Source organism: Octopus bimaculoides, chromosome 4, assembly GCF_046866305.1.
Source record: "Octopus bimaculoides isolate indiv1 chromosome 4, ASM4686630v1, whole genome shotgun sequence".
Lineage (NCBI taxonomy): Eukaryota > Metazoa > Mollusca > Cephalopoda > Octopoda > Octopodidae > Octopus > Octopus bimaculoides.
This window is the reverse complement of record NC_142931.1, coordinates 56,935,796-56,957,908: the sequence shown is the minus strand read 5'-3', so window position 1 is coordinate 56,957,908 and position 22,113 is coordinate 56,935,796. Positions and strand designations below refer to the sequence as shown.

At 36.1% G+C, this 22,113-nt stretch overlaps 1 protein-coding gene and 1 pseudogene across 2 annotated transcripts in view; one reads left to right on the top strand and one right to left on the bottom strand.

Moving 5' to 3' along the window:
• Positions 1 to 1,273: 1,273 nt before the first annotated feature.
• LOC106877899 (uncharacterized) overlaps positions 1,274 to 22,113 on the top strand; it is a 64,280-nt gene continuing 43,440 nt past the window's right edge. Inside the window, exons 1-2 of one of the 2 annotated variants that reach the window (XM_052967080.2) lie at positions 1,274 to 1,413; positions 5,704 to 5,957. In XM_052967080.2, coding sequence (XP_052823040.1) covers positions 1,405 to 1,413; positions 5,704 to 5,957 — 263 coding nt within the window. In that variant the 5' untranslated portion in view covers positions 1,274 to 1,404. The remainder of the gene's footprint in view (positions 1,414 to 5,703; positions 5,958 to 22,113) is intronic. The other variant, XM_052967079.2, reaches the window with a different exon arrangement.
• LOC149136055 (histone-lysine N-methyltransferase SETMAR-like) lies at positions 1,776 to 2,370 on the bottom strand (annotated as a pseudogene).

Sequence of the window (22,113 nt, the reverse complement as noted above, 5' to 3'; positions counted from 1 at the left end):
GTTCCAGTCTGGTTTGGCATGGTTTTGTAGTGGCGCGAAATTATAGCCGCCATTGAGGAAGTACTATTCTACGCATGCGCAAGGGACTTCACCACCGGAAGCCCCTCGAGTGCGCATGCGAAGTAAAACTAGTACTTAAAGAGTGAGTTTCACTTTCTTAGGCAGTTGAGCGACAGACCTTCTACGTGACAACTCCTCGCTCCTCAACGAAGCACTCTTCACCACGATGCCTTTGATGGTGATAGCTACTTGCTTCTCTGGCAGGCATCAAGGAAGCTCTTAACTTTCCAATACCAACTACAACTTAATCAACGGCTGCTAAACTGAGTGACACAGAATTTATATAACCAAGCATCATCAAAAATAAAACTTATTTTTATTATGTTGTTAAATTGTTCTACTGTTCCTTAATATATAATTATGTTGAAAGGTGATAGAGAGAGACTAATGTCTCTATTACAACTATCAAACATTTACAGTTTCTACAACTGGATGCCCTTCCTAATACCAACCACTCCAGCAGTGTAATGGGTGCTTTTACATGCCACTACACGTGTTACAATAATATTTTCAACTGAGGCATTATAACTGTACCTTTTCAAGTGATTCAGTTCTGTGTACTTGATTGCTGACATTTATTAATAATTTCTGCCATTGTTTTGATCCACTATTTTCTATCATTAACAGAACTGTCAAAATTTTTGATGACACAGTTATGTTAGTAAATAAATAGTCAAATTTTTACACTTCATTTACATTTGAGACAATGGCATCCGTGTTGTTTAACAACATACCCACTTGTTTTCATCTGAAAATACTTCATACCTTAAGGAAGGAAGAGAGAGAGAGAGAGAGAGAGAGAGAGAGAGAAAGAGAGAGAGAGAGAGAGAGAGAGAGAGAGAGAGAGAGAGAGAGAGAGAGAAAGTGTATTCTATTCAACAATTTGTAATCTTTGCACAGCCAGTAGTAACTAACTGAATGATATAGAGAGAATGAGCTGAATAGGAAGGGCCAAGAGAGAAGGGGTAGGGAAAGAGGGAGTGAAAAGGAAGAGAATATGCAAAAGTTCTCAGCTGATTTGTAAACTATAAATAAGAACTATTATTTATTTTTTACTTCGTGTTTTTTTTTTTTTTGTATCACTGTTCCTGGCAATTTGAATGATACAAGTCTTACCAGATTTCTTATTTGAAGCAAGTGATTTTGAGTGTGGCTGTCAACTTGTATGTTTAATTACAGGATTTGCAAACACTCTTGTCTAGCAGTCACTGAGTTATAAATTTGTACTTACACTTTTCACCTATTATATAACTACTCAAACATTTTTCATTGGAGTAGTTTGTGATATGCTGAGGAGCTAAATTGGCATCGTACTACAGCTGCACCATTCTTATTTTGGACAACATGCTGAAAGTAAGTGATATATTATTCACATTTAATCAACTCTGCAGTATACACACACACATGCATGCACACAGGCACGCACACATGCATGCATACACACACACATGTACATATGTATATATGTATGTATATATACATGTATATATGCATATATAATATATATGTATCTATATATATATATATATATATATATACTATATATATGTATATACGAGGGCTGTTCATTAAAAATTTCCCCTGATCCACTTCTCAAGGACTGGGATAAACAAAACTTGACATAATTATTAATCCTTCTCTACATAGATGACATACTTCTCCCATCACTTTATGCAGCTGTGAAGACCTTGTCTGTAGAAGTCAGTAGGTTGCGTCTAGAGCCAAGACTTTACCGTAAAAATAAGTTCATCATCATTTGAAAAGTGCTTCTCCTTCAAAAAAGGCTTCATGATTGGAAAGAGGTGGAAGTCAGATGGTGTGAGGTCAGGAGAGTAAGGGGGATGAGGAAGGAATTCATAACTGCAGGGGTGTGCTTTCATTTGGGCAACATGCATATTGTGAACTAGGGTGTTGTCTTGGAGGAGGTAGACTCATTTGGTTAGCATGCCATGCCTTTCTGCTTTGACGGTGTCCCATAATTTCTGCAACAGAGAAGCATAATATGTCCTGTTAATTGTGGTTTGCCAGAAAATCCATCATCACTACTCCATGCTGGTTCCAAAAGACTGCGAGCATCACCTTGCCTGCTGAAGGTTGGACACAAGCTTTCATTGGAGGTGGTGAGTTATCATGCTTCCATTGCTTCAACTGGATTTTAGTCTCAGGATCATAGTGATGGACTTATGTTTCATCCCGTGTGATAAGTCTGCTGAAAAAGTCCTCCTCATTTTCTTGGCACATTCCAAAAAAGTCTGAGAGCAAGTGACTCATTCCTGCATCTGAAAAGGTGTGAGCATCTGGGGAATCCATCATGCAGACAACTTCCACATGTGCAAATGGTCGCGAATGATTTTTTCCATGGACTGTACACTCATCTTCACTTCTTGGGCTAGTTGGCGAATAGTTTATGGATGGTATCTTCATCAATGGTGGAATGTGACCATCCAGGAATAGGAGCAGTTTTCACTGGTGTCCAACCACATCTGAACTGGTGATGCCAGTGCTTGACTACGTTGCATGATGGTGCATTGCCACCATAAACTTCTTTCACCTCATCGAAAGTCTCTTTTGGCGTATGACCTTTCAAGTATAAGAACCTGATCTGCAACTCCTTAGTCCACTTGTCAGCAATTATTTCAGTGAGAAAATGAATAAGTAGGAGTTTATCTGGGACTTGATTCTCAGTGCCATGTTATTTACTGTATATTTGGCAGGCCATAAAAGAGAAATTTAAGACTAGCTATTCGTAGGAACTTCTGTATGCCTATGGCCTAGCTCTCATAGATGAATCTGTCGAAGAATTAATGAACAAGTTCTAAATATGGATGCAAAGCCTAGAATCAAGATGTCTTAAAGTAAACCTAGCAAAGACAAACGTTTTTGCTAATAAAGACTATGCTGTCTGAAAAGTAGCCATGGTTACTATGCAAAAGAGGGCAATCATTCAGTATACTTAATGTAAACTATGGATGCACAAGGCATGCAGTGGGATCACAGGTAGGTCTACAGAAAAGGCCTTCAGATGTAAATGATAACATTTATCTTAGGTTTACTTTAAGACATCTTGATTCTAGGCTTTGCATCCATATTTAGAATTTGTTCATTAATTCTTTGACAGATTCATCTATGAGAGCTAGACCATAGGCATACAGAAGTTCCTATGGATGGCCAGTCTTAAATTTCTCTTTTATGGCCAGCAGAATATACAGTAAATAGCATGGCACTGAGAATCAAGTCCCAGATGGACTCTTATTCATTTTCTCACTGAAATAATTGCTGACAGCATTTCCTTACATAGCTTACATAACTCTCACAATCCATTCAGCTACATCAGATTTTCTTTAGCAACTACCAGACTGGAAAAGGCCTAGGTGTAAGATTACTGGCTTTAGTAGCTTGTTCTTTCTAAGAAATTTCTGCAACTTGTCTCACTAGGAAGACAGCGTCGGTGGTAAAGTGTTTTGACATAAACCCAACCTGAACTACATCACTTTTAAGCTAATTTCTTCCTTATTAGTTGTGCTATGACACTTTTGAGTTACTTTCATAACTAGGTTAATCACTTTGATGTCTCTAGTTTCTTCTATCTAGATCATCTTCTTTGCCTTCATAGCAGTTGATTCTGTTATGCCAGAAATTAGAACTAACATCTTCTTGTTGGCTATTTGGTTAACTATATGAGTGACCATGCATAACCTACTTTGCCGGAAATTTTCTGTACTACAATGACTATGACTGGTGGTCTGACTGTTTTCTTGGTCAACATAACCTTAACCATCATTTCAACCATGTAACAATCAAAAGCTAGTCCATCTGTTGAATCTATTTGGGGTAGATCTATTTGGAGTAGTCCCTCTTTCATCCATGTGCATTTTCCTCAATCAGCAACCAATTTAATAAAATTTCCACATCTATTCTCTGCATTGGTGAGAGCAAGTGCACCTTTATCAATATGTACACATTTTCCATCAACGATGTTATGATTCCTATACACTACTTTGCAATCTGAAACATATCATCCCTCTACAGTTTATTCTTAAAGAAAAATATACCTATCTTGTTCTAATGTAATATCTCATCCCCTGATCTTTTGGCTTGATTTGACCATATTGAGCTGATTAGGTCAAACAGACAAAAACATATACTTGTGGCTGTTACTTTAACTCAATTATCCAAATTCATGTCATTAGTTATTTCCAATAGTTATTTCCACTATTTTTTTTTTAATTATGCAATCTACAGGATCGGAGGATCAGTTAGACTGCACTTTGTTGACAATGTTAAACAGACCTAAACACATGTCCATAGTTGTCCCATGTCTGCAAAGTTTGAAATGTCCTTTCTCTCAGCATGTAAACTGGGATGCAGAGATGCAAGAGAAGGGTGTATTGCTCTTAGGACAAGTGTGTAGAGGTGTAATGAGCCTGAAATTTCCTTGGGCTCATCATGCCTGTTGGAGTCCCAAAAATGTCTTTGTCCATGGAGACTGAGAACTCTTGCTTCACCTCTGCTGGAGTGCACATGGTTGGGATGCCTTTAATCATAGATTATCTTCATCTGGATTGACTTGGAGCTAAACAACAACTACAAGAAATGATCATGAACATTAATCAGAATCAAGAGTAGTTCATGTTGGTGAGCATATGCTAAGCTGTAAATCAGTGACTATGAACCTTTTATCATTACTACTTTATAATCAGTTATAAAACCACAACCCTTAAAAAAATATCTTCAATTTTTTATGCTTTACAAGTTTTAGTCATTGGACTTCAGTCATATTAACTTCAGTCGGCACCACCTTCAAGGGATTAGTCAAATAAACCAACCCAAGTACTTTTTTAAGCTTGATACTTTCTCTATTGGTCTCTTTTTGCTGAATTGTTAAGTTCCAGGGATGTAAACAAACTGATGCTGGTTGTCAAGCAATAGTGAGGGACAGACACAAAGACACACATGTTGATACATGCATACATACATACATACATACGTACATCTATATATATATATATATATATATATATATATATATATATATATACACACACACATGATGGTCTTTCAGTTTCCATCAACCAAATCCACTCACAAGGCTTTGGCTGAACCAGGGTTATTGGTAGAAGACACTTGTCCAAGGAGCCATATACAGTGGGACTGAACCTAGAGTCACGTGGCTAGGAAGCAAACTCCTTACCACGCAGCCAGATTTGAATTTAAAAAAATCAAATTTCTAACAAGTTAATAAATTCACATTTGATGCTTTCCTTGCAGAAATATTCCTCAGTTTTTGTTGGAAATAATATTATACTGCACCCCTTATGCCTGTGGTTTATTATATAACATATTCACAAACATTTTAGAACTTAAATATTTCAAATGTAAATGAATCATTTTGTCTTGATCTTTTCAAAATCTACACCATGTTCCAAGCTTAGGAACCACTGCTTAAAGTGAACTGAATCCACTAACAAATACCGATACGCCCACTGCAGTAAATTATTTAAAAATATGGTAAAGCAAATGGTTTTGAAAAAAGGCATAAACAGTATTCAATCCCAATCATATTTTCCATATATTTATGTAACCATTTTCAGAAGGAAGTAATTAATATTAATTTTTTGTTTCTTTTTGACGTCTAATTTCTAGATCAACGTTTGCATTTTGGTGATAGTCTTGAGTATGCTAGTTACTCATATAACCATGGCCACATATCTTTTGGTAAAGGGCGAATATGAAGAAAAGAGGTCATTTATTATGGATAGATATCCAAATTTGTTCTACACAGAAGAGCAATTAAATAATATTTTTGAGAAGGAATGGATCCAGAATCAATATCATTATCCTGTTTTTAAAAGAGGACGAAGAAGTTTGCAGTTAGATGAGGAATTTTGTTGCCCAATGTAAGTATTCATTTATTACTAATATTACAAAGAGGGCAGTGGACCGGCAGAAATAATAGTGTTAGATGAAATATATTGGGGATGCCAGTTACAAGATTTTCAATCCTTCATAACTGGACCCATTCATTTCAGTCTGGTTACTTCTTTTCTCAATCTTTAGTTATGGAACCAGTAACTTATGGGACATAAAGGAACTCAACTTAAAGAATAACGTAAACACACACACACAGTTTCTGCCTACCAAATTTCACTTACAAGGTGTTAGTCAATTGAAGGTTGCAAAAAAATATTTGTTGAAGGTGCTGTACAGTAAGATCAAACCTGGAACCATGTGATTAAGAAGCTAGTTTCTTTACCACACAGCAATGCTTAAGCCTGTACACACACACACACACACACACACACACACACACACACACACACACACACACACACACACACACACACACACACACACACACACACACACACACACACACACACACACACACACACACATATATATATAATACAGAATGGGACAAGAGTGCAAAACATCCAGACAGTTAGGTGATACAAGAAAAGGACAAAACATCCAGATGGATAATACAAAGAAAAAAAGGGCAGGTCATTTGGAGTTTTCTTTCCTCAGTCGAGATCCAGATTATTCTTGCAATTTCAGCTGGTTATTCTCGAACTCCGAATGACCTGTCCTTGTTTTCTTTGTATCGTCCATCTGAATGTTTTGTCCCTTTCTTGTATCACCTGTCTGGATGTTTTGCGTTTTTGTCCCATTCTGTATTATTTATATATATATAGTGGCGTACGTACACATTGTCTATATATATATATATATATATAAAACCTGCATGCATACATATACAAGTACATACATGCATATATATAGAGAGAGTATAAAAGGGATAAAGCATCCTGATGGATACCATATTATCTCACAAATTGGTATATGCTGGCTATCCACATTGGTCCAGTAACATAGTACTCAAACTTAAAAGAGATACTGGTACTTGTAAGCTCACTCATTGGGTAGTTCTATGTTCCTGTTCAGAACTGCAAATATTATGTAGAGTATATAATTGATAATGAAGAGGAGAATGGAGATTTATTCACATCCAAAACGTCTTTTATTAAAAAGTTTTCTGCAGCATATATAATACTGACCTACATGTTTTGACTGCAAATTGCTCTGTATGCAATTATGCACCCTACTTGCTGCTATTTCATCAAAGGTCATCATTCACGACGTTTGCAAAGTGGACTGATTCAAACAAGCATCCTGCATTGGTATTCAGTTGAAGGTGATAGTGTTACTTTTTAAATCCAAATTTTTGTCTTATAATCACCTCTACTGGTATTACAGTTGAAGTGTGGTTTTAAAATGTTTATTCAGATTTCAGTTAATTGTAGTAGTTTCGTTTTCATTTTGCTATATGGAGTACATTATTATTATTATTATTCAGTAGTTTTATTTTTATAACGTGCTTTCATTTCACTACCGAGCGCAGCTCTGTGTGCCTTATCATTATTTGTATAAATATCATTAATTATTACAATCATTACTGTAACTAGGATAGTTACTATAGATGGCAAGTTGTGTTTATTTAAATCATTTAAATGCATGTTTTCTCAAGCGTTTCCTGTTTAGTGTTTATAAGAGTAAACTTAGTAGTGAAAATTTGATACATTTCTTCCACACAAAGGTCATGTCTAATATCACCTACTCTATAAGGTTTTGCCTTACTAAATATTTCTCAGGCAATCAAATATATTTTGTTACTATCTTTTAGTGCTCAAATTAGTTTCCTAAGACTAATAGTATTCATTTTTTATCTATATTTAAATGAATTTAAATGATTGGCAATTCTTTGCTTAATATAACATGAGCTAGCTCTGATATAGAAGTACTCCCTATTCTTTGAAGTAATCTTACATCTATATATAATATTTTTATACCTACAATTAGAGTTAAGCAGACAGACTCTGTCCCTTGCACAATCACATTTGATAGTTCTACAGCTTCCATTAATATTTTCCACTTCAGCTTCTCTAAAGGTGATTTCTAAATTTTAATAAAAAAATTTTGGAAGTGAATAAATTTTCACTCTTCTCTTTGTTATCTGTTATATAATACATACACACACACACACACACACACATATATATATATATATATATATATATATATATATATATATATATATATATATATATATATATATATATGGGAGAATATACAAATAATAACAACAGACGAGGACAGGTGGTGTAAATAACAAAAGGATATATTAGTATGACGCTCGGGAATACGGAAAGTCTTTGACGTTTCGAGCTACGCTCTTCAACAGAAAGAATACGGAGACAAGGAGAAAAACACGGAGAGAAAAAATTGAATAGTGTTCAGTCAACAGTCAATCATAATAACGGTCAATCATATATATATATATACTCACATATATGTGTATATATATATATATATATATATATATATATATATATATATATATGTTATGTACATATCTATTATATGAATGTGAGTGCATGTGGTTATGTATGTGTGTTTAGCCCCAAAAGGCTTTAAAACAATGCATCCTCAAGAAAAATGAATTTGAATTTTGAAATCTGCATCCCAAAGACAATGTCAACTGTAAATAATAAAAAAAAAAATAATTTACTATGATAAATAACTCAACTTTTAGATCGACAGCCCTCCCATTATCTGTCCTATTACTGCTGTTATGCAAAAACCCTGTTTTCTGATTAGGTAAAAATGATCAAACTTTATACCACTGTAACATTTAAAAAAAGTTTTCTTGAATAAATGAACCACAAACTTGGGTTCAGGGCAAAAAAGTACATCAATATACCAAATTTGAAAATTTTCACTTGATTTTAAAATTTCAAAATCTGTGACAGAAACACATAAGATTACCCCCCCCCCCTCTCTCTATTTGTCTATCTCTTTTATTTTCTCCTGGTAAACTTTCTAACTCTCTATATAAGTATACTGCTCACACTGAGTGAGTATGTGTATTTGTCAGTATGTGTGTACGCAAATGTAAAAGAATTTCATTAGGATGATAGAGTGATTTTAAAAAAGGGATGTAAATAATTTATTTTAATAGCATAATTTTCTGTTAGTAATTGATTTTTCTTACATACACACACACACGGACTCTGCTGATGCGAGGTAAGGTTAAAGATTTAAATAACAATTTTTGTTGCTGTTGTTGCTTTTACTCTATAAAATGTACATTGCTTACTGTGCGTGTATATGTGTTTGTCAGTGTGTGTCTATGCATAGGATTTAAAAAATGTATGTAAAAGATAATTTATTTTGATAGCATACTTTTTCTGTTGGTAAATATGGTTTTTTCGTACACACACACACACTTGGACTCGTTTGATGTGGGATGGGGTTAAAAATTTAAATAAACTTTTTTTTTTGTTGTTGCTTAAATCCCAGCAATTGCACTGTATCATCATTCCATAAAATGTGTTTATGGGGAGAAAAATATTGAAAAACATTAATACATGTCAGAATGACAAACAAATGAGGAAATTAGCAGGTGGACGTGGGATGTGCCAGAAACACCATCTAAATTTCCCTTAAATCACCTTTCCGTCTGAAAATTGTTTTAAAATTATAAACAGAAATAAATTCCAGATACGGACTGCCCGAATTTTAAAACTATGGTTAAAAAATATTTCGGAAAAAAAATGAAATTTTACGATTTATTTTTAATGAGAAATTTTTTAAACATCTCTCTATTGTTTTTAAATCTCGTTCTTTGAATATGTATGATGTATTTTAAGGTTAAATAGTAATTCCGTTTGTGTTTGTATAACAGATATTTTGGTTCGATTATATAGTCATTGGTGTTACATTACTTTCTATATTCTCTAACCGTCACAATATACTTTTCTAGGCCTGAAATTTTTGTGGGAAGGGGGCCAGTTGATTAGATTGGCCCAGTACATAACTGGTACTTAATTTATCGACCCCGAAAGGACGAAAGGCAAAGTCGACCTCGGTAGAATTTGAACTCAGACCGTAAAGACAGACGGTCATAATATACAAACATTTCTCATGGCACCAGTACACTGTTTATAGATGCTTACATTTTTTATGTTTTTCGTGAATTTTTCACGGCTCCTGCTAATAATAATAATAATAATAATAATAATAATAATAATAATAATAATATTAATAATAATAGAGATGTATAATAATATACAAAAAGCACCAATCCAGAACACCACAGACAAACATGAATGAAAAGGAAGGCAAAACAAATCTAAAACCTGGGAATAGCGAAGAGAAACCTAATAATTACGATACTATGAAAATGAGAATAATCAAAGAACTGAAAACCACAGATCTTAGAATGGACCACAGATTATATCTCCCAAAAATCAAAATAGACAATAAAACAACATCAATAATAAATAACATAAACTTGGCCGTCACGGAACTAACAACCACAGAAACAACAGGCAATATCACTGAGCTAAATGACATAATATATGCGGCAGCCACTGCAGCCACAAAAGAAGCAGGATACTCACTGAAACCCATCCGAACAGGAGTTCTACCACCCAAACAGACCTTGTGGATAAATAATATCCAAAACAAAATTTAAAAAAAGAGAAAAGATTTATCGATTCTCAACGAAATTAGTAGACAATCAACACAGCTAAGTAACAAGAAGAAAACAAAAATACTGTACAAATACAACATTACAGAAAAAGACTTACCTGAGGCAAAAGAAAAGCTAAAGCAAGATATCCTTGCCAAAGCACAAAGGATCCGCCGGTATGAGAAACGCCAACGTTTCTTTGAACAAAACAAACAGTTCAACTCCAACCCCCAAAAACTCTACCAAGAATTGGGTAAAAATAAAATAGACATTACTGCAGCACCAACAGCAGAAGAACTGGAAGAATTCTGGAAACAAATATGGTCGGTGAAGCAACAACCCCAGAAAAGAACCATTAAAACAACGAACTTAGCACCTGAGCAACTCTGGACCCCTATAACATCTGAAGAGGTCACCCAGACACTGCAAAGGCTAAGCAAATGGAAGGCACCTGGGCACGACAAGATCCCCAACTTTTGGTTAAAACACCTGACAGGAATGCACAAAAAGCTGGCAGAAAACTTTAACAACATACTAGCAGAGCCAGAGACAATGCCTGAATGGCTCACGAAAGGGAAAACCATCTTAATTCCCAAATCCACGGAAACGGAGAAACCACAAAACTACAGACCTATAACCTGTCTCCCTACGATCTACAAAGCCTTTACTGCAATAATATCGCAGAGATTGAGTAAGCACCTGGAAAATAACAACCTGTTTCCAGAAGAGCAGAAGGGATGCTGCAAGGGCTCATACGGCTGTAAAGATAAATTATTGATCAATAAAGCCATAACTGAAGACAGCCGCAGAAAGAAGAAAGGCCTCAGTATGGGCTGGGTGGACTACCAAAAGGCTTTCGACAGTGTTCCCCACACGTGGATTCTCGAAACACTAGCCATAAACAAGGTGGCACCAATTATTATAAAATACATAAGGCACTCCATGAATAAATGGCAGACAGTGCTACAGCTCCAAACAAAAGAGGGACTTGTGAAAACGAAAGCCATCCCCATTAGAAGAGGAATATTCCAGGGAGACACGCTCTCTCCACTCCTGTTCTGCCTGGCACTCACACCTTTAACTGAATTGCTAAATAGAACTGGATGCGGATACAAATGTTACGGCAAAACAGTCAGCCACCTTTTATATATGGATGACCTAAAATTATACGCTAGAAATGACAAAGAGCTGGAAACACTACTACAGACAGTACATGGCTTTACCAAGGAAATAGATATGAAATTCGGATTAGAAAAATGAGCCAAAGCAACCATGAAAAGAGGAAAATTAGTTAAAAGTAGCAACATCACACTAGATAAAGCCAATGAAATAAGAGAACTAGACGAAAGCCAGCCATACAAATATTTAGGAGTCAATGAACTAGATAGGATACAACACATACAAATGAAAGAAGAAATAAAGAAAGAGTACTATAGACGAGTTAGATCAATACTAAAAACAGAGCTCAATGCTAAAAACAAGATAATAGGTATTAACACTTTAGCTGTCCCAGTTATAAGTTACAGCTACAATATCCTTGACTGGACACTAAACGAACTATCTAAAATAGAGAGGAAAACAAGAAAAATAATGACAGGATATAGGATGCACCACCCAAAATCTGACATAGAAAGGCTATATATACAACGCACAGAAAGTGGCAGGGGTCTTATACAGCTGGAAAACTATTATAAAATAACCACCATAGGACTGCAAAAATACCTACTCCAGAAGCAAGGAAAACTAATACAAATAGCCACAAAACACGAGCAAAACAAAAAACTGTTTTCAGTATTCAAGGAAGCTGACAAATACAAACAAGAAATCATACTACCTAACAAATACGAAGAAGAAACAACAAAAGCTATAAAACAAATGAAATCCAAACTAAAACTAGAACAGCAACGGACCATGATAAAACGATGGCAAGAAAAGCCCCTACATGGTAAATACTGGGCTAAACTAAATGCAAAAGAAATAGACAGAGAAAAATCCCAGTAATGGTTGAGAAGCTCAGGACTCAAAGCAGAGACTGAAGGATTTTTAATTGCTGCACAAAACCAAAGCCTCCCCACCAGAAATGACCAAAAACATATAATGAAAAGAAACATAACAAGTAACTGTAGAATATGTGGAGATGGACAAGAAACAATAAATCATATTATCTCTGGCTGCTCAGTCCTGGCTAAGAAGGAATATATTCACAGACACGACAGAGCTGGGACCTATATACACTATGGAATAACAACAGAAAAAAGATGGTATAAACACAAGCCAGAAAAGGTCACAGAAAACGAGAAAGCAGCCATACTATGGGATATGCCAATACACACAGATAGAGAAATTAAGGCAAATAGACTAGATATAGTTGTCAAAGATAAAAAAAAAATGCTTTCTAATTAATGTATCAATACCAGGAGATGACAACGTTTCCCTAAAAGAAATGGAAAAACTTTCAAAATACAAAGACCTGGAAATAGAGGTAACTCGAATGTGGAATCTAAAAACAGAAACAATTCTTATCATAGTAGGTGCCTTAGGTATAATAAAAAAATATTCAGACAAATACATAACAAAAACACCAGGACTTACAAATATATATAACATACAGAAAATTGCACTACTGGGCACTGCACACATCCTACGCAAAACACTTTCAATACAGTAACCATAAGAGTATCACAGCAAACCACATCACATACCCAAGGCACACAGAGCTACGCTCGGTAGTGAAGTGAAAGCACGTTATGAAAATAAAACTACTGAACAATAATAATAATAATAATAATAATAATAATAATAAAGATTCAGATAGAATCGGGTACTTGAAAAAATATGCACCAGGTAGGGTTGGATAAACCTGTGGTCACCACCTGTAGTTGATAAATATCAAATATGATTTTCTGGTTCTGTACACAAAGAAAACCAACCTATGAGCATTTAGCACCTAAGGGCTAAATCAACGTTATGTTGATTGTACGTTGTTGGTATACTACAGAGTGTCTGATGTGTCGTACATCGCTATGGTGTATTATAATCAAAGGAATAATAATAGACGATGCATAATTATCAGCTCATTACAGCTGTTTCTTACGCATTTTTTTAAATAGATGAACGAGAACATTACTTCGTTACAAAAAACCGTAATCATCAGATGAAACATAATTTCAAAACAAAAGAAGTCTGTCAAGGCTTACCATTTCTATGGTAAGCCTCGACAAACTTCAGCGATGTCCCTGCTGTATTCTTGGGATATTCTTTTGTTTTTGAAATTATGTTTCATCTCGTGATTACAGTTTTTTGCAATGGAGTAATGTTCTCGTTCTTCTATTTAAAAATGCGTAAGAAACAGCTGTAATGAACTGACAATTATTCATTGTCTGTTGTTATTCATTTGATTGTATATATATATATATATATATATATATATATATATATATATATATATATATATATATATATATATATATATATATATATATATACATATATATATATATGTATATATATATATGTATATATATATATATATATATATATATATATATATATATATATATATATATATATATACGCGTGTATGTATGTATGTATGTATATATATCTATATATATGTATATATATGTATGTATGTATATATATATGTATGTATGTATATATAAAAAGATAGATACATACCTACATACATACATACTTACATATGCATGCATACACACACATATACCCGCGCGCACACAGACAAGCATAACATTGCAAACACCTTTTTAATTGCATTAAAGAGTAAAATAAACGTCTGTTGATGTATTGCTGATGTCATTACAGCTAAAACGTCTTTGAAAAGCTATTTCATAAGACAAGTGTTTATTTTATGCTCTTAAGAGCGAAGAGTTTTAGCAATGACTATAAAGCTAAAATAAACAATTTAAGGTAAATTTCATACTAAACTAATACAGATGCTAAGTAGTAAGTTAACTTTTAATAAGTAGAGACAAGGACGAAGAATGTTTGTCATGCTTACATCGAGCAGTTGTGTCTTCCACTCGCTTTTTAGATATAAGATGACGCATTTTACTACTTTATACACGCATTTCACGCGCACGCAGGTATATAAAACAATAAGATTAATGTGATGTTACCATAAAATGAATGTTGAATATTAGATTAACGAGGGCAGAGGTTTCGCTTTCAAATCATCATCTGTTCTATTGTTAAAGGTTCCGAAATGGAACACGACGGTTTCAAGAAAGAAACGAGCTACACAACACCGGAAAATGTTATGGCCTGATTTTGTAAGAGAATATTGTGCTCATTTTCGTGATTTAGTTGAAAAGCTTTTGTGGTTGTGTATAGGAGAAAGAAATACAGAGATAGATAGATAGATAGATAGATAGATAGAGAGAGAGAGAGAGAGAGAGAGAGAGAGAGAGAGGGGGAGATAGATAGATAGATAGAGAGAGAGAGAGAGAGAGAGAGAGAGAGAGAGAGAGAGAGAGAGAGAGAGTAGAAGAATTGAGTGTCTCTTGCCACGGTTGGTTTTTAAGTTCGTGGCTGTTTGTCATTGAGTGTTGCAGTCTGCTCATGTTGGTAAGTCTGGTTGTCGAATAACTGATAGTGGAGATAACGTATAAATGCATCTGCCCTGAGTTTCTTCATCGTCTGATTTGCTCGTCTCTATGATTGTGTGACTGAGTCACTGTCTGTCTATCATCTGTTCCTCTCTTTATATAAACTCAGGCAAATACCGGTATATCAAATACCTTGCATCAAGAATCCTTGATTTTTTAAAATTACCCCTGTCTCTAGAGAATATATCATAATTACCCAATGACATTAATGACCAACTTCACTTGAGGAGAGGAGATAATCTCAAGATTTAAGGATTCTCCAAAACTGACAGGCCATCAAGGAAAGGCAAAGACTTACTGTATAGAGACGTATTTGTCTCAATAGGCGTCATCAACACAACAATTGTTCATCCTTATTTTCAGTTTCCAAAGGACTTTTAACGGTTGGAGTTGAGTTACTGGTTTGAGTTCCAATATACATGTGTGTATGTAGATAAAGGAAGAAAGAGAAAACAAAGAGGATTAAATGCGATGATTTATTCAATCCATTAAAAAGCATTAACACGGTAAAGCTGTTGAAATATATCTTGAAATATACTGTGAGAAAATATACACATGGTTTCTTATGCAGTTGGTACATGATGTGTTCGGTGTAGCAGAGGAAAAGAAATACATGGCATGACTTCTGCTGGAAGACAGGAACAGACGTACGCGTCGGGAAGCTAACTGAGGCTGCCTGCAAAATAAAACTCATCTCTTCCGAGATCCGAACTCGACTGCGTAACTCAACTCGCTGATTAATAGCGGGAAAATCTCTCTTTATATAGCTGAGAGGTATAAATTTCCCGCCCTCGGTTGGTCTGTCACATGTTGAGATGGATACCCTGCGTAAAGCTGGAAGGGCCAGATCGATGTATAACCCATCACGTGACCAGGTCATGCGACCACTTGTAGAAAACAGCGTATGAGCCGATATGCACATATTTAAAAGTGTAGTGACGTCCTAATAGCAGACGACATTTCCGGAAAGTTTATCCACGCATGCGCAGGGACTAGTTCCGAAAGGAATACAGGAAGAGTCTCATGCGCATGCGTAGTCATCGATATCCAAGCTTCGCGCGGATTTTCATCCTCTTTCTCGCTGGCCGACGAAGGGCCTGGACGTCGTAGCAGCCTCTCTCCAACATTCCAACTCTGGAGCTAGACAAATAACCACGCAACATCATTGACGGCGTCTCAGTAACCAAAGGGCGAAGTGCTGCCGAATTCTATTGTAATAAATATTGTGTTGATAGTTCAGAATCTGCGTTCCGTTGTTTCTTCAAGAAATTTAATGTACGGAAGCGGAGTACACCTAATGGTGTATAACCACTTCTCGACAAAAGTAAACAAGCAAATTGTGAACATATACTTGCTACAGGCTTATATAAAACACAATAGAAAACAGTAGTGGCCTAGGTAATTCGTACAGGTCTTTTTTCGTATTTATACATACATACATACATATTGAACTATTGAGGAATCTACAGCTACGCTATTCAAATTACAAGTTCAGGTTTATACCTGTAATTATTGGAGCATCGGAATATGTAACATACTGACTAAATACCAATCTTGAGAATTTAGGCTTTTCAAAGCCAGAAAGGAGAAAGCTGATTCGAGGACTACAAATTCGAAGACTACAGATCATTGGAACTGTAAAAATCTGTAAAACTTTACAGAAGTTTATCATTTAAGTAAATATAAGCATGTCTAAACATGCAACAGTATACATGAGAATACAATCATAATACAAAACATACAAATCTGCACACATAAATACATACATGCATACAAAAATACCTTGTTGTTGTCGAAATCCCAATGAAGGAGCTTTGGCTCTAGGTTAAAAACCGACTCTTTCTCTAAGAACTTCGCGGTTAGTGGCCCAGTCCCTCCGAACGTCTCAAACGCCACAGGTTGGAAGAGATAATTCACTGTCAGGTCCCAATTATTCAGGGTTTTCTTCCTTTCGGCGACGGAAGCAGTTACCCTCCCATTAACTGCAGCATCCAGGATGTTGGACGGAGCAAAGGAGTCGCAGGCTGTGGGGTCCCAAATAAGGCACCTACCTCTAACCCATGGACAGAGGGTAAGACCATCTGGTCTCTTTCCATCATTTTTGGATAACCCCGACGGTTCCAGAACTGAGGGGATATTAATCCGAGCTAGGGCCCGCTTAATGATTAGGTTTAGCTCGGTGTGACGAGCGAAGCGACCAGCATTTAGGCGGCAAGACAGACCGTGAAGACCTGTGGGGTTAAGGGGCCTACCACAGTGGCATCTCAGTCCCCTACAGACGTCAGCTCCCACTCTGAGGGCGATGGAGATGCGAAGTTCATCTAGACTGAGTATACCTTCATTGTTGGCTACAACCAGGGCATCAATCCAGTCCCCTGAGAATTTTGCATTAGCTGGAAGTAGGGGACACCCTGAAAATTGATCAGATTGATCAAGGAGAGAGTTGAAAGTGGCACCTGAACGCAGTTGTCCCATACTCACTGTTTCCGTCTATCCTTCACTGTAACCGAAACTGACAAACCCAGCTATCTCCATTGTGATAGAGCTTCCTCCATCTCCCTGTTGGAATTAGTCCTTGTTGGAGAGGAGAGGGTGTTGCCTACCAGAGGGAAGTTAGCGTGGATGGAGTAAAGAAAACCGGGAAGAGATAAAGACGAGAACTTGCGCAGATCTAGACCCCCAAACCGTTTGGGCAAAGCAGCTTTGTCGCGGGGATCTGGGGAGAGCTTGATATTGACCAAGCATTCGAGTTTCCTGAAGATTAGGTCGTCAAAGTATTGGAGGGACAACAAGAAACTGTAAGAGAGACTAACTCTCAGAAAATACAATAGTTTAGGAATTGGCAAATAATTCCTAAGTATAAAAAAACCTTGGTGGGGCTCAATTACTTCAAAGTTTTTTAGAAGTTGTTCGAGACTAGCCAGTTTGGATCTAAAGATGGACTTGAAAGCTAGGTCAGTAATTGGGGTTCCAAGGGAGCATCATGCTGATGAAGGAAGAACCGCGATTGAGAGGAGGGAGTCAACAAATAGTTTAGTCGTCTGCTCATGCGAAGCTGGGTGGTTGAGGAGCCAGAGCTCGCATTTGGAGCTGTTAATGCTAAGACCTCTACGACCAAGTTCCTCGATCATCGTGCTCGCAGTTGAAAGCACCTTGTCAGGAGGGCCTCCCAAGCAAGCATCATCGGGGTACCAGACATTTAGGTCTAGGTCGGCTCCCATCAGTACCCAATGCGGATAGGGCAGGACCAAGTGGATCACCCTGTTGGACTCCGGAGACAGATGGGATGAGGTAGTCACCAAACGAGAGATAGGAGGACTCCCGATATGCTTGGGTGGGAAATTCTCCCTTACTGCGCAGAGGATGACGTCTCGACTGATGGAGTTAAACACATTCTCAAGGTCTAGTTTGAGGATGACCTTTGGGGACTCAGAGGGCAGGTTGGTGAAAGCCCTGGTGGCATGAGCAGCAGCCTCACAACCTAGCTTAGTACCTATTCCTAACTGAATAGGGCAAAATTCCTTGGTCAGGCAGTTAGAAACTTAGGACAGGTACACTTTTGATGTGAGCCGTCGCCAAATATAACCAAATGCTATGGGACAGAGGTCACCGTTGGTCTTGGTGAGACCAAATAGTTTAGCCCCAAATTGAGACCAAATAGTTTAGCCCCAGGGGATAAATGTAGGCAAGGACACTCTCAGACGAGAACATGTTTATGAACTGTATTAGCTTCTCCAAGAGTTCGTATCTACACGCGCGCGCGCGCGCACACACATACACATACACACACATACCCATGTATGCATGTGTATACATATATGTGTATGCATTATATGTATGAGCGTATATCTTTTGGTCAAAAGGCCTCTTGGCGTTTTAGCTAAGATCAAAACATTTGAAAAGCTATAGTCACGATACATGCATACATGCATATCTACATACATACATGCATACATACATACATACATACATACGTAATGTGTGTGATGTGTGTTCAAATGTTTGTGTATCTGTCACTATAGACGTTTACAGTGTGAAGCAGAATTTTTCACTGAATGTATGTATGAACATATGTATGCATGCATGTATGTATGTATGTATGTATGTACGTACGTATACATGTATGTATGTGCGTATGTATGTATGTATGTGCAGGCATGTACACAGACACACATGCACACGTACACGCACGCATGCTTGTAAATAGATAGACGGTAGATAGATAGATAGATAGATAGATAGATAGATAGATAGATAGATAGATAGGTGGATAGATTTATAGACAGATTGACAGACAGAAAGACAGATAGATAGATAGATAGATATGCCATCGACGTCATATATCGTACGCTTTTGTAGCGCATTGATCACACCACAACGAAAGTCTTCCCGATTAAGTGCGAGTTCTCCGATCGGTTGGATTTCGTTCTGACTTTCTCATATTGCGATAATTCGTTCTGACTTCTCATAGTGTTTTCTGTTTTTTTAGTAGATATATTGGGGCAGTTTGCCATTGCCTTCCCCAGCTAAATGGCTATTGACCCGCATGGAGCTCATGCGTCTTTCGACAAGTCTTGTTTCTAATCCTGCTGGGTACTCACATGGAACAGGTAGCACTGGTTTATACAGCACCAGTAGCATCTGTATGTGCATGAGTGTAAATCAACTTTTACTACCACAGCCATCTTACCATCAACACTAACACAACCACCAACACCACCGCCGCCGCTGCCGTCACTGCCACCATGACCACCGTCACAAACACCACAACCACCACCACCGCCGCCGCCGCCGCCACCACCACCACCACCAGCTCCTTCGCGGTCAGCATCTATAGTACGAACAAGATAATCAATTTCATCTAGTATATATAAATTACAATATATGTGTGTATAATGATTAACGCATACATTTCCACAATTCTCAACCGATTTTCTCCAAACTTTACACGCACGTTACTTATGTCTTAAGGTTGGCCATGCACTATAACATTTTGCCCAGAGCTCCCGCGTAAATGGACATAGATTTTTGTATGTAGGGTCTTCCATACTTTTTAAATCTCTCTCTCTCTCTCTCTCTCTCTCTCTCTCTCTATATATATATATATATATATATATATATAAATTTAAGGAATAGAGAAAACGCATGTTATAATTGCATACTTTATTCCTACATATGTTTCAAAAGATTACAACCTATGTGATCCATAGGGATCTGTGATATTAAAATTGTAACCTTCCCATCAGGGAAAGCATGGGAATCATCTTAAACGTAAGACATTATAACCGAGTATGAAAACAATAGATGGATAAGGTTATGACGTGATTCATTTGAAAAAAACCGTTAGAGAATTGGAGGCTGCCGGATAGTAGGTTGGGCAACACATACATATAAATGTTTGAAAACATACATGCATACATAAATACATATACACATATACACATACATACATACATATACACACATATAAACACATATGTATGTGTGTGTGTGTGTGTATATATATATATATATATATATATATATATATATATATATAATAAGGTTTTTAACTTTTAAATTTTCATATTCAAAAGAGACAGAGACTTCAAACTCGATATATCGATTTATTCACCACTCTATGTTCACATTTCTGTGCCAAACTTATCCAGTGACTGGTCCATTGGATTTTGACATTTGGCACTTCTTCAGGAGTGGTTACCATCGGAACAAAACACGAAAAAACACATACATAACGATCATTAAATTATTAAAATCCCGTTACAGTTCATCTTCTGTTATTATAGGGGAGATAACTCCTTAATTTTCTATTTTTATTGCTCTCCTGTGAATTTCCACTAGATTAATTAATTTGTTTATTTCGTTGTACTATACTATATTACCCGTTCCTTTACCCGTATACATATGCATACATACACTTTACCCGTATACTTATCCATATATACATACATACACACATATACATACATACATATATATATATATATATATATATATATATATATATATATATATATATATATATATATATACATATATATATACACACATACACATATACATACAAATACAACACACATACATACACATATATACATGTACATATACATACATATACATATATATATATATATATATATATATATATATATATATATATATATATATACACACATACACTTACACACACACATATATATATATATACATATGCATATCTTTCATATATATACACACACACTTATATGCACTCATCCATATATGCATAATTGCACATACACAAACATACATGAGACATCATGTTGTACTTCATCACATCTTAAGATCATTTATACCAACGAAACGTACTTCTTATGATATGCGTACATTTCAGAGCATTATTCCTTACTTTATTGATCAATTTATCCTTAGAGAAGAGTATGTGGTATAGTTCTACCGTACAGAGCGAACAATACTTTCTTCCTCTCTCATATGGCATTGATCTAGCTATTATAGACCATTCTAATGAATACTATTTATTACTTTCCTTAAGATCCCAGATGTATTTGCTAAGACTAGTGCTAGCCATTTTCTTCCTATCTCTAAAGCACGAGAAATGGTTAGAAATTCTACGGCATACCTGTCCTGAAGTGCACCCCAAGTATGTCATGGTACCTGTTTGAGTCTTTACTTTGCATTGATATATTATATTTTTGACTTTCGCATTAGGTCCTTCAAATTTTATTCTCCTAGGGTTTACCTCCTTTACTGTGATTATGTTCTTACTCCTATTATTAATAAATGAACCTCCATTATTATTATTATTATTATTATTATTATTATTATTACCATCATTGTTATCATTCTTCTTCTTCTTCTTCTTCTTCTTCTTCTTCTTCTTCTTCTTCTTCTTCT